The sequence below is a fragment of the Mauremys mutica genome, chromosome 13, assembly GCF_020497125.1.
Source record: "Mauremys mutica isolate MM-2020 ecotype Southern chromosome 13, ASM2049712v1, whole genome shotgun sequence".
Taxonomy (NCBI): Eukaryota; Metazoa; Chordata; order Testudines; family Geoemydidae; genus Mauremys; species Mauremys mutica.
In genome coordinates this window covers 51,274,836-51,288,689 of record NC_059084.1, presented here as the reverse complement: position 1 = coordinate 51,288,689, position 13,854 = coordinate 51,274,836, and the positions used below count along the sequence as shown (strand labels likewise).

Below are 13,854 nucleotides of genomic sequence, written 5' to 3'. Positions count from 1 at the left end.
CCCAGTCCAGTCCGGAGATTAAGAAACCCGGAGAATCCACCAAACTGACCTGTGCCCGTGAGCGGCTTTGATCTCAGCAGCTGTTATATGAACTGGGTCCGACGGGCTCCGGGAAAGGGGCTGGAGTGGCTGATCTACTATTATACATCATCTGACAACAGCTACTCCCCGGCAATCCAGGGGCAATTCACAGCCTCCAAGGACAGCTCCAATTTCTACCTACACGTGACCGGCCTGGAAGCGGAGGACACCGCCCTGTATTACTGTGCGCAGGGCCGGCTCCAGGCACCAGCATCCCAGGCCGGTGCTTGGGGCGGCAATCTGCAAGGGGCGGCAGTCCCTGTGTTTTGGCCCCCAAGCAGCGCGCCGAATTGCTGCGGGAGGGCGGGGGCAGGCCGCGTGCCCGTAGGGCGGCAGGCGAGTTTCAGCGGCGGCGGCAATTGGGCGGCAGCGTCTATGTTCCGCTGGCGGCAGGGGCGCAGCTTCTGTCTTCCGGCTGAAGACAGAAGCTGCCTCCGAATTGCCACCGCCGGGGAAACGCGCGAGCCGCATTAAGGGCACAAGGACTGCCCCCGTTGGGCGGCAAAAACAGTAGAGCCGGCCCTGATCAGCCCAAAGACTTCCACTGAACGGAACTGATTTCAACAAAGCCGCTATTCACTGGGAATGTAGCTATGCCTGTACAGTAAATGCAGTGCTGCCCCCAGCACTATCATTAATCTCTACCGAGCACGGGGTAGGATATCAGAGATACTGTAAGGGAGTTAAACCCTCCATTTCCCAATTTCCTGGGGCTCTATTGAAATCCCCGCCAAAGCCACAAGAGAGGAGGTTACATTTCCCGTTCCCAAACATCCCTCCGTTGCTAAGAAGGCCCTTATATGTGGCTGAGAATCTCACACACCTTTACGAGTCTTAAACGACCAAATGCTGTTTATTTAAATTGAGTTGGGGCGTCCATACGCCTTAGGAGGCTTCACAATTTTCTGAGCTGAACTCACTGTCTTAGAGGGACACGCACCCCAGGGAGAGATCCTCATGTGCTGACAGAGCCCACACCCGGTCATCGCTTATAGTCGCCTTGTGAAACTCGCATGCAAATCCCTGCCCCGGATGGTTCCTGTTTAAATACAAACCCCTGATTGGAGCAGCCTCATACTCCCCCCAGACACAGAACTGCCCGGGCCTGGCTGCTGGGAACCGTTTGCACCTTCACTTAAGATGAACCTGCTGCGGATTTTCCTGTTCATGCTGGTGGCCCCTTTAGGTACGTGTCTATTGGGGGTCACGAGGGTTCCTTGCTGCAGCGCCTGCAGAAGAGGCGCTGTTCAAATGAGACCAAGGGAATTAGGTGCACAGATCCCAATGGAATTTAGTGGCAGTTGGGCGCCTCACTCCCTTAGGTGCGGTCTCAGGGTGTTTTATTTTCACGTGGTCCCCGCTCCCAGGGGACAGGGCCTGGCTCACTGGTTCATTTCTGTGTTTCCTTCCCAGGTGTCCTCTCCCAAGTGCAGCTGCGGGAAACGGGCCCGGGAGCGGTGAAACCCGGGGAGTCCCTGACACTCACTTGTACCATCTCCGGAGACTCGGTTTCTAGCACCAGCGCCACCTGGGACTGGATCCGGCAGCCCGCGGGGAAAGGGCTGGAATGGGTGGGACGCATTTACTACAGTTCGAGTCAGTGGTACACTAACTACGCCAGCGCTCTGCAGAGCCGAACGACCATCACACAAGACACTTCCAAGAACCAGTTCTCCCTGCAGCTCCGCTCGCTGACAGCTGCGGACACCGGCACCTATTACTGCGCCAGAGACACACAGTGACACAGAGCAGAGCGGGACTGGCACAAAAAGGGGAAGCGGATTCTGTCCACTTAATTTTCACAATTTGAACTGAAAGAGCTGAGATTCTCCTCTCCCCCTTCCCCATAACACTCCATGTAAGTGGAAAGAAAATGCAAAGGGGAGGCGGGTACGGAATCTGAGAGAACGTCTGATGTATATTTGCACCAAGGTGATGCCACGAACAGGAGGATCATGAGCCCAGTGACACGCACCAGCGCCCTGATGGCAACATTTACAAAAGTGCTGGCAGCGCTTGTCCAGCAAAATGAAGTATCCTGGATCTTCCAAGGGCTTTTCGGGGAAACACACAAACAAATCCAGTCCCTCCCCTCCGGATGGGAAAGAGAAATACGGAAAGAGATAGCAAGGGACTAAACGGAAAAATGAGGTTGACCTGGAAAGTTTTCGGGAGCACCGATTTGAATCGAGCTGCTGAGGAGGATGAAGATGTTGATGATAATAATAATAGTAACAAAATAGTAACACGTGGTGTTCAGATCGGGTGCTGCACTAACACCAAGGAAACAAAGAACAGGAAATTGCACAAGGAAAACGAGGAAGTGGAGCAGGGGTCTCTGAGTGGCTGATGGCTGCAGCCCTGGGCTCCTCATTTTACCTTGGAGTCCATGTGGGTGACCTGCCAGAGCATCTGCCTCTAGCAAGGATGGCTAGGCCTTCCTCACACTGATTCCTACTGAGGGGCAGATTTCGTTAGTGGGGCCCTGTGCTCAGCTTCAGTTTTGCTCCCTGCATGGGACCCAGACAAGAAAAATAACATTCTCTCTTATCTCCCCTGCCCCTCGTTTTTCATTCTTTTTTTCTTCCTCCTCCTCCTGTATTATTAGTAATTGGAAAGAAGTGAAAGTAAAGTGAGGAACCTGGATTGTTTTTGTAGTCTAACCTTTTTCAGGGACCTCTTGAAAAGTGCTGAGTGTCTCAGTGGACCATTTAATGATCTTTCCAAATATTGTTTGTACCATTAGCTAACTATTGTAAAGTGCTTTGGATCAGAGTGCTTTATAAAAAGAAAAATAGTATAATAATTTTTCCTTGGTCCACCTGAATGGAGTTCTCGGACCCCAGTTTGAGAACTTCTGGTCTAGATGAAAGTTTGTGTTTGCATTATGCTAAAGTGAAACATGCATAAAAATAAATAGTATAGATGCATGAATGGAAAAATAAAATTTAACTTCCTCTGGAGAAACGTATTCAATTTGGAAACAAAACCCAGATAACATTTTTTCTACACTGTTTCTTTACAAAATCATCAGTTATGTTCTCATAAGTAATATTTTGTAAAGAGGCACTTTCAATTGTATCTCGCTAAAGGGCAGCTGGTGCACTGCCTACACTGCCGCTTGACAGCGCTGAAACTTGCTGCACTCAGGGAGGAGTTTTTTCCACACACTCATGAGCGAGAAAGTTGCAGCGCTGTAAAGTGCCAGTGTAGACAAGTCCTAAGCCCTTGGCTACACTGGAGAGTTGCAGTGCTGGTGGTGGCTTTACAGGACTGTAACTCACTCCCCATCCACACTGGCAAGGCACATACCGCGCAGTATCTCCGTGGCTACAGCGCTGTTTGTACTCCACCTCAAGGAGAGGAATAAAGAGCATAGTGCTGCTGCTGCTGCAGCGCCAGAGTAAACGGGCTTAGTACCCTGGGACTGAGCTCCGGAAGCTTCCCATAATCCTTTTAAGAACTCACTGTTTGCTGTGAATGAGCAGAGGCAGGGAGCTGCCTTTGGAACACCCACAGCTAGTGTAGAGGAGAGAAGCAGCTCAGCAGGCAGGAGGGGGGAGGGGTCTGTTTCCATGAGGCTGCTTATCTGGTCTGTGAGGAAAAAAACCGCTGCTGTTTGCTTTCAGTGAGTGAGAGAGGGGTGGGGGAGGGGGTCAGAACTTGCAAGGCTGCTGCTGACAGTGTCAGCCCCAAAAATCCACTCTCTCTCTCCCCCACACGCTCTGTCACACTCCACCCTACTCCCCTCCACTTTTGAAAAGCACGTTGCAGCCACTTGAACGCTGGGATGGCTGCCCATAATGCACCACTCCCAATGCCACTGCAGATGCTGCAAATGTGGCCATGACAGTGCGCTGATAGCTGTCAGTGCGGCCAGACTGCAGCGCTTTCCCTACTCAGCTGTACGGAGACAGGTTTAACTCCCAGCGCTGTACAGCTGCAAGAGTAGCCAAGCCCAAAGACAATCAGTTTAGTCAAAGGAAGGATACAGTTTTCTCTGGAGAAACTCCAAGTAGGTCAGGCTGTGGGGCCAGCAGCCTCTGTTCTGCACTGCCAAGCATGGAATCAATGACATTTGTTGTGTCCTTCCCACATTAGGTATTTTCTTATATTCAAACATTTGTCTGCATGAAGAGCTGCATTCTGCTCTCTTGGACTGCACTAACAGTGGTGAATGAGACCAGTACTGAACGCCCCCCTGAAGGGTGGGGGAGGCAGGGCCGGCTCTAGACACCAGCCCTCCAAGCATGTGCTTGGGGCGGCACTTTCTAAGGGGCAGCACTCCGCCCCCCCTTTTTTATTTTTTATTTTTTTGCTTGGGGCCTCATTGCCAGGAGCCGTCCCTGGCACAGCCACTTGCCGGAGCCAGGATGCGGGATCCGCACCCCCTGCCCAGCCCAGCGGCGCCCTGCACAGCCCACTCTGGAAGGGAAACCCTGCGCTGCCCTGGGGAGACTCGGAGAGGCATTGGCAGCAGGACCCCTCCTGCCTCCCTGCATCCGGGCCCCGCCTCCCTCCCTCCCAGGCTCCTCACACATTCCGGGATCCCCTCTCACCACCGCAGCCAGAGGGGATCCCAGAGTGTGTGAGGAGCTGGGGAGGGAGGGAAGTTGGGTCCCCTGGAGCCGAGCCTGGGCTGCGGTGGCAGCGAGAAGGGCTCCCAGAGTCAGGGCCACCCAGGGGGGAGCAAGTGGGGCAATTTTCCCCAGGCCCTGGGCCCCACAGGCAGGGGCGGCTCTAGGAATCCGGCCGCCCCAAGCAGGGTGGCACGCCTCAGGGGGCGCGCTGCTGGTCGCCGGTCCCGCGGCTCCGGTGGACCTCCCACAGGCATGACTGCGGAAGGTCCGCCGGAGCCGCCTGCCACCCTGCTGGCAAAATGCCGCCCCAAGTGCGCACTTGGCGCACTGGGGTCTGAAGCCAGCCCTGGCCACAGGGGCCCCCAGGAGTATGTCGGAGGCTCCTCCTGCCTCCGTCTTCTCCCATCCCCCGGTGTCTCAGCTGATAAGGGGATGGGGCTACAAGCTGCAGCCGAGCGCTGGGAACTCAGGCCCCAGTTGGAGACACCAGGCCGCTGCAGCGCTCTCCGGGAGAGGGGGTAAGCGGCATGGTAAGGAGCCAGGGCCTGCCCCCCCCGGCCCCATCCCCCCCCAAGCCCTGACCCTCAGCTCCGAGCCCAGCCCCTGTGAGCCAGACACCCCCCGACCCCATCCCCCACAGCCCTGACCCTCAGCTCCGAGCCCAGCCCCTGTGAGCCAGACACCCCCCGACCCCATCCCCCACAGCCCTGACCCGCAGCTCTGAGACCAGCCCCTGTGAGCCGGGCACCCCCCAACCCAGAGCCCAGCTTCCCACCCAGCCCTGGGCAACAGCAGCACCACCCACAGGCAGTGGCAGCCCATTGGCACCAACCATCACCATCACCCAGCAACAGCCCATTATGTAATTGCAAATGTAGACAGACCAGTAAAGCAGTTCATGTATTTCGTGTCTTTTCAAATTATTACAAATTAATTTTGAATGTATTTCACTGGTTATTTTTTACATTTCCAAATACATGTTACTATAGTATTGCAACTTTTTTTTATGGAAGGGGCCCCCGAAATTGCTTTGCTCCAGGCCCCCTGAATCCTCTGGGTGGCCCTGCCCAGAGTGTGTGAGGAGCCGGGGAGGGAGGGAAGTGGGGTCCCCTGGAGCTGAGCCCAGGCTGCAGTGGTGGCAAGAGGGTCTCCCGGAGCATGTGAGGAGGTGAGCAGCCGGCTGGGCTCATCAGTGCTGAGCCCGTAGCCCCTCAGCTGGAGATCCTCGCCTTCCCGCACGCCGGAGCTGGGCCAGGGCACCGTGAGGCTGAAGAGCAGCAGGTCCGGGGGGCTCTCCAGGTCTTTGGCCACCAGAAAAAAACCTAGAGCCGGCCCTGGGGGGAGGGGTCTATCTGCGGCCACCTGAGCATCCTGCTGCCTCCCCATGTTCACCTCTGCTTGGCAGCCTCTGAGCATCCCACCCCGCAGAGCACACGCTGCCAAACGCATCTCACAAGGAGCTGTTCAGACACCTCCATCCCACTCACACCGATGGAAGCGGAGACACTTTGACCCTTACAGAATTGAGCCTTTTAACGTACCTGTGGGACAAACAATTGCAGCCACTCAGCTCCTACCTGCCCCAGTGCGGCGCCCCTGCAGCCTGTGCCGGTGGGCAGAGAAAGCCCGATCCCAGCCAGTGTGAATCAGCTCAGCTTTCCTGGAGCCAACGGGCCAAGTGCTCTAAGGATGTAAATAGGTGTAATTTCATTGACGTGAACGGGCCAGATCCCATTCAGCGTAACTCAGCCCAGCCCAGCTAATGCCAGCGGGCCGGCCATGGAGCCAGTGTCATCAGCCAGAGCTCCTCTGGAGTCCGGGGGCAGCGGGTAAATCAGCAGAACTGGATTCATGACGTTTTTTACCAGTCAAGGCATTTTTCCCAGCCTGACTTTGTGTTTCAAAATATTTTGACTGTCGGCGGGGCCAGTGCAACCTATTAGGTGACCTACGCAGTCGCCTAGGGCACTAGGATTTGGGGGGCATTTTCTTCGGTGACAACCGCGGCCCCAGTTGCCGCCAGCATTTAGGCAGAGGGAGCTGGGGCAGGGGGGTGTGGGGAGGTCCGCCTGCAGCAAGTAATCGGGGGGTGGCACGCAGGGGAACTCTCTGACCCAGCTCACCCCTGCTCCGCCTCCTCCCCGAGCACGCCGTGGCTGCTTCACTTTTCCTGCCTCCCAGGCTACCGGTACCAATCAGCTTAGGCGCCACAAGCCTGGGAGGCAGGAGAAGTTTAGCAACCACGGTGTGCTTGGGGAGGAGGCGGAGCAGGGGTGAGCTGGGGTGGGCAGCTGCCATGGGTGCAGGGGTCACCTCAGGGCGGGGGGGGGGGAGCTGCTGCACGGGAGGGCACCTCAGGGCAGAGGGGACAGGGAGCCACTGCAGGGCTCAGGGATGGGGGAGGGTGCAAGATGGAAGCCTAGAGTGTGAAACATCCTTGCACCAGCCCTGCCTGGGGCCAAATCCTCCACTGGTGTAAAGTCACCGCAGCTGCTTTCACTAGACTCGAGTTACTCCGGATTCACACCAGGGAGGCTCTGGCCCTTTCAGCAAACTGGGACATTTAGCGCATTAACGCAGAGGAAGGTGATGCGGGGGCCCCTCACCGTGGCGTCTCTGCCCTTCACAAGCGGTTATCGCCTTTATCCTCACAACACTGTCCCTTAACCCCCCCCCCTTATCCCATAGGCCACAGAGGGCTGCAGATCCATAAACAATACCCCACTGGGCACAGGAATAGGAAGGGTCACCAAGCCAGGAGTAAAGTCAGGTTTTATGTATACACTTCCCAGACAATAGTCCACCCTGGTGCCCATCACTGCACAGTGTGTGTGATCTCTGATCAAGTATCAGGCAATGTATTAAAGAGAGACCCTCTCAGCCTTTGCTAGATTCTCTGGCTACCCACCTGAATCCAGCGCTCCATACACCTATCCAGGCCCCACACACTCCCTGCTTCTTGGTTTAAACCCCTTCGGTCAATCCAGTGTATGCAAAGCTGACAGCTCCCACTCCCTGGTTAAATACTGACAGTAGCACCTCAGACAAAACACCTGACTCATTGAGGTCTCCCCTCCCATTCCACCACAATGCTCTTTGCATTACAAAACTTCATTTGACCGACTGGACTCTGGCGTCCATTTTTTGACATGAACTACAGTTGAACTACACTGTAGAGGACAGAGTCATCCCTGCTGTAACTCGATGGACTGGCCTGGGAAGTTGATGAAACCGAAATACAACTCCTCTGACAAATAAGGAATGTAAGAGCAAAGTGGGTGCAAATCACTGCTTCCTCCTCTTTGCACAGCTGGGAATGGCCTCGTAAGGTTCACATCAAGGCAGAGTCAGGCCCCAGACATTTTTAATTTAATTATTCACTATTCATATCACATTTCACCAATTGCTTTCCTCTACAGGGTGTTTTTTTGGTAGATTGTCCTGACTCAATCTGCTCCAGCAGTGAAAAAGTCTGAGATGAGCTGTAGATGGACGTAAGGTGAACCTGCACATCACGCCTTGGATCCGAAAGGCTTCCAGGAAGAAGTGGGAGTAGACGCTTTACTATCATACTTCCTATACCAACAGCTACTGGTGGGGGTGGGGGGAGGGGCTCACAAGCTCCAAAGACAGCTCCATCTCTATTTACACATGAGCAACCTAAAGGACATGCACACAGAAAAGTTAGCTCTCTCTCTCTCTCTCACACACACACACACACACACACACACACACACACACACACACACACTATTCTTCCAGAAAGGCAGAAACTTTATAGTATTTTATTATTGTTCAGAATCCAGACCCCTAACACACAAGAACCAAAACCCGAAAGAGACAAAGCAGGCTGATCCCGAAGGGAGAGCAACACAGCCCATCCCCATCCTGATCCGCCATGGCTCTTTGCAAAGTGACTGTTAAAAATCCAGATCACAGGCTTCCCTACAGAGTCAAACAGCCTCCATGCAGGAGAAGGAAACTCCTTTCAAAAGTTAAAGCAGTTTTCAATAAACTGCAATGGACTATTGACATTTCTGCCTCCAAGGCTACTAAACATTATGTGATTCTATTTATGCTGCCCCACCTCCATTAACATTATCACATAACTCCTGTCTGCCCATGCATTAAGGCTACAGTTTAAGGTATAGACTTTAGCATTATGGCAAGACTTCAGGCCTCTGGAAGGATTAAAATTTAGGATTAAGATTAGCTCTAGGTTTACGGTTAAAGTTAAGGTTTATGGTTACAAACAGGCTTAGGATTTAGAGACAGAGAATAAATTTGAGGTTCAGGTTACAGTTAAAGGTTAATGTGACAGGGCATGTTTAATATTAGGGCCAAATTTAGGATTATGGTTATTTTATACATTTAAGGTTAGGGTTAGGGAAAATGTTAAAGATTAAGGCTATTACCCTTAGAAATAGGGTTACAGTACAAATTTAGGTTTCTGTTCAGTTAAGTGTTAAATTGTGGGTTTGGTTTTATCTTTATCTTTAGGTTTTAGGTCAGGGTTTAACATTAGTTTCAAGGTTGTGATGGAGAGTGAGGGCTAGTATTAAAAGTCAGGGTTATAATTTGCATTGAGGGTTAGAATTGCTTTCAGGGAAGAAGTGAGGATGGAGGGATAGCTCAGTGGTTTGAGCATTGGCCTGCTAAACCCAGTCCTGAGTCCAATCCTTGTTGGGGGCCATTTAGGGATCTGGGGAAAACATCTGTTTGGGGATTGGTCCTGCTTTGAGCAGGGGGTTGGACTAGATGATCTCCTGAGGTCCCTTCCAACTCTGCTATTCTATCTCTATCTATGATAGTACTAAGGTACCTCTTTAGCTTTCAGGTTCAGATCAATACAAAAGTTAAGGTGAGGGTTTATCCTTAGGGTTAGGCTTAAATGTGGGAGTTACAGAGAGGACAAAGATGATGTGAAGTGGACTCCTTATAGTCACATAAGAAGCTCTAATCCAATCATGCTAGCACCCCGGCTGGGAGAGGGGTGGTACCCCAGAGATAAATTGCCAGCCCTTCTCTCAGCCACATACAAAGAAACTGAGTTTGCTCTAGGAAATAATTGGAGTCTCTTATCAGAAGGGAGATATGCAAATAGAGTGAGAGTTTCCTGTTTAAAGCTAAAACAATGAAGAGTCCTTGTGGTACTTTAGAGACTAACAAATTTATTTGGGCATAAGCCATCAAAGACTATAATCCACTTCATCAGATGCATGGAGTGGAAAATACTGTGAGCAGATATAAATATACAGCACATGAAAAGATGGGAGTTGCCTTATGAAGTGCATGTGTGAGGGGTCAGTGCCGGCCCTGGCTGCTGGAAGCGGCAGCCAGTAAGTCCCTCGGCCTGCGCCACTTCCCACAGCCCCCATTGGCCCGGAGCAGCGATCCACGGCCACGATCTGCAGAACCTGCCAACGCGGCAGGTAAACAAACCGGCCTGCCAGCCAGGGGCTTCCCCTACACAAGGGGCGACCCCTGTTTGAGAAACCCTGGGCTAAATTCAGGTTTTGTCTCCCAGAAATGTGTGAGCTGAATGGTACATGCAAGCGAATGTGTTTTAATAACTAATGGTATAAAACACCTGAGTGGGTGGATCTATCTATCTATGTATCTATCTATCTCCCCCCCCCCGCCCATCCCCATACGCACCCTCTTTCTCGGAAGCTTTGGACAAGGCCGACAGAAGGACGATCGTTCTGGGGTCAGAGCCTCACTGACTGATGTGAATTCTGGAAGCTCCACGGATCCCAGGGCTGCTATCCCAACTGACGATAGCTGATGCTCTGGGTCATTCATTCAAACAGATTAAAACATTGGTAACAGAAGGGCTCTAGCGATACAATGAGAGGAGGGCCAGGTACCCACCCAATTGAAATAGAAAGTCTGATTTAACAGGGTATTCTTATCTATCCATGTAGGGATTTCTTCAGTACACAACAACAATCAGTCAGCAATAAGCAAAACTGAATAAATTAGAACCCTTTACTGTTATCGACATGCAGTTCTCAGTCATTGATTATTGTTAGCATATCAACAGCCAAGACTGGATTTCTGGTAAGATCAAAGAGGACCCCTCTTTATGATTTGGGAATGGGTTCTTAAGAATGAAGCTCTCTGCCAAAGATACCCCTTCCTCATATGTCACTGAAATATACAGAGCAGGCAAGACATTTGTGCCTCTTATAAGGAGGGGAATATGCAAATGAGGGCGACAGTTTCCTGCTTAAATCTCTCTTTCTTTCTTTCCAGGAGGCACCCAGAGAGACAATCCGCAGCCCCGTGTGTCTGTGCAGTTACCAGCCAGCCTCCCTGAGAACTTTTCACAGAAACACCAGAGAAAATGAGACTTTGGCTCCATTTACTTTTCCTTGTGGCAGCTCTGGAAGGTATTTTCTCTGCACAAATCCACTGCAGAAGCAGGAGACTGTCACTGTATTTCTGCAGTGATATTCACATATATTGCAAAGTGCTCTTACTTATTGTATTCCCCCTCATTCTTCCCGCTGTTAGGTGGATGACAACGTTTGTATCACTCAGCGAACAGCACAATGATCAGAGCAAACAGCCAATATGTCACTCTGGCTCTATGTTTGCAACGTGCTGAGCCGGGTAAATCTCTTCCCCCTCAACCCACCCACCCCTAATTCCCTGTGGGTGAAAGGAACCCTTGTGAAGCGGTTCCAGAACAAGGGCCTGTGCACGGAGTGAGCCCTACATCAGCATGAAGTGGGATTTTAATATTTCACAGCCCTAGTGCTGCCTTCTTTCCAGGGCGGACCGCTCTGTTCTTACAGCATTTCCCTACATCGCTCCCGTCCCTGGCTCGGTGTCCCACATTCAGCCTCACCATTTCGCAATACACATAAAGATTTACCGAGATCCATTTTTGGACGTGCACTGCGCGACCCCAGTTGTGATGTCCCCTCCAGACACAAGGCAGAGTTCATGTAGAGGAACTGCGCCTCTGCCCCACGCATCGGTTTAGAGAGGAGCAATCCCGATTCTCCGCTGCTCTGCTCCAATTTTACCCTCAACAGGGTGGGCAGGATAGCGACCTGTCCTGATGCGCATCCCTCCTGCAGCTGGGCTACTAGAAAATCGACTTCAGCTAATGTAGAGAACAGGGGAAGAAGCTCATGTAATCAGGTGACCAGTCACACCAAAAACCCACTACTGCTGAATGCTCCACAGCCAAACAAACATTCCACAGCCTGCGCATTGTCCATCCCACCATCCCGAGCAACACAGAACACCAGGGTCATTGTACCCAGCCTACAGGACAGACCTGAACTGACACCAGCGTTCTTCACTGTCCTTCCTGACTCGAGAGGAACAAGGGGAGATTGTGAAAGGGGCAAACACGAGTGACCTGCCTCTGGCCAACCGCTCCTCTCCTTGCAGTTCACGAGGGACCTCCAGGGAGTGAAGCGAATCGAGATTGTCCCGGGTGGTTAAAGCTACCGGGGAATATTTCCCACCGGACACGGGTCAGTGGAGCCGCCGCTTCTGGGAAAGGAGCTGGGCCGGGGCTTCAGTTATAGCTACTGCCCAGCGCCCCTGGCTTTATTCTCTCTCCGGGGGTGTCTGAGCCCAATGGAACCCTGTGACCCGACCCCTCCCCTGGCACTGACCCCACTGACCCGCCGTACCACAGCTCCACTGCGCCTGGGTGGGGGCTCCAGGCCTGACTCTCCCACCCCAGGACAAACTGACAGCAATCGGCCCTGAAGTCGTGTCAGGGAAATTCTGATTTGGGGCCCTTCGTCTTTCTTTCCTCTGCCTGGGACAAATTCTGAGCTCACAAAAATAACCTCCCGGATAGTCACAGATTCATAAAGCTCAAGGGAGCAGTGTGATAACCTAGTCTGAGCTCCTGCGTAACACAGGCCATGGATCCTCCACCTGATTCACTCTGGTTCTATCACCCTCATTAATAAAACCTCACTGATAAACCACGCTGGGATTCCACCCAGTGTCACCACGGCCAGTGGCACATTCCAGCAGAAAGACTCCCATCTCTCACTAGACCTCACCACGGGTGTTTGTTTGTTTGTTTGTTTTCCAGGTCAATGGTTTTTTTTTTCTACCAAATGTGGCTCTGCCACAAGGACCATTTTCCTAGGAGAAAAAAAATCCTGGTTTAAAAGAATAAATAAACAAACCGCTCAAAATATTCGTTTTTGGATTTAATATGACTAATAACACAAAAAGGGAAAACACAGAGAGGGGGGTGGGCTGCAGAGCCCGCTTCTCCCACGTACCACGAGGGGGCAGCACTGAGGAATGCGGCACAGCACCCTTGGGGACAAGACTGACAAGGGGCGGTGGGTTACCTACCTACCCTGCTCCGTTACACACACAAACGGCGTTTGCACTTTGATCCCGTCAATCCCCCTGAAATCTGTGAGAAAAATGGCGGGTAACGGTTTTCAAAAGAAAAGCAGCCACAAAACTACACATAAGAACGGCCGTACCGGGTCAGACCAAAGGTCCATCTAGCCCAGTATCTGTCTACCGACAGTGGCCAATGCCAGGTGCCCCAGAGGGAGTGAACCCAACAGGCAATGATCAAGTGATCTCTCTCCTGCCATCCATCTCCATCCTCTGACGAACAGAGGCTAGGGATGCCATTCTGGCTAATAGCCATTTATGGACTTAGCCACCATGAATTTATCTAGTTCTCTTTTAAACGCTGTTATAGTCCTAGAGTTCACAATCTCCTCAGGCAAGGAGTTCCAAAAGTTGACTGTGCGCTGCGTGAAGAAGAACTTCCTTTTATTTGTTTTAAACCTGCTGCCTATTAATTTCATTTGGTGACCCCTAGTTCTTGTATTATGGGAATAAGTAAATAACTTTTCCTTATCCACTTTCTCGACACCCTGAGGTTCCCCTCAGATCCAACCCCTGTGTCATCCAATCAATCTGAGATGAAGCCCAAATTAAAGTCCACCTGTTCCCTGGGAACCTTCTGCTCAGCCAGTCTCCAGTGCGAGGCTCCCTCCGTCTCCCAATGAAGGGAGAAGCTGAGCCCCGAATGAAGATGATTGACTGGAAGGGGGGTCACTAATCTAGAGGTGACCTCCCCCCCTCAGCCCGTGGATAATTCTGGGTGGGTTGAATTCACCCTGTGTGAAGGTCCTTACACAAGGGCCCCTGCCTGTACTGTGTCCCGCCAGCCAGAGGA

The 13,854-nt window shown here is 52.1% G+C and overlaps 1 gene segment (V, D, J or C); it reads left to right on the top strand.

Moving 5' to 3' along the window:
- The first annotated feature begins 1,221 nt into the window (after positions 1-1,221).
- On the top strand, positions 1,222-1,823 carry LOC123348482. The segment is given in 2 exon segments: positions 1,222-1,273; positions 1,495-1,823. Coding segments are annotated over 2 exon segments (381 nt in total).
- The last annotated feature ends 12,031 nt before the right edge of the window (positions 1,824-13,854 follow it).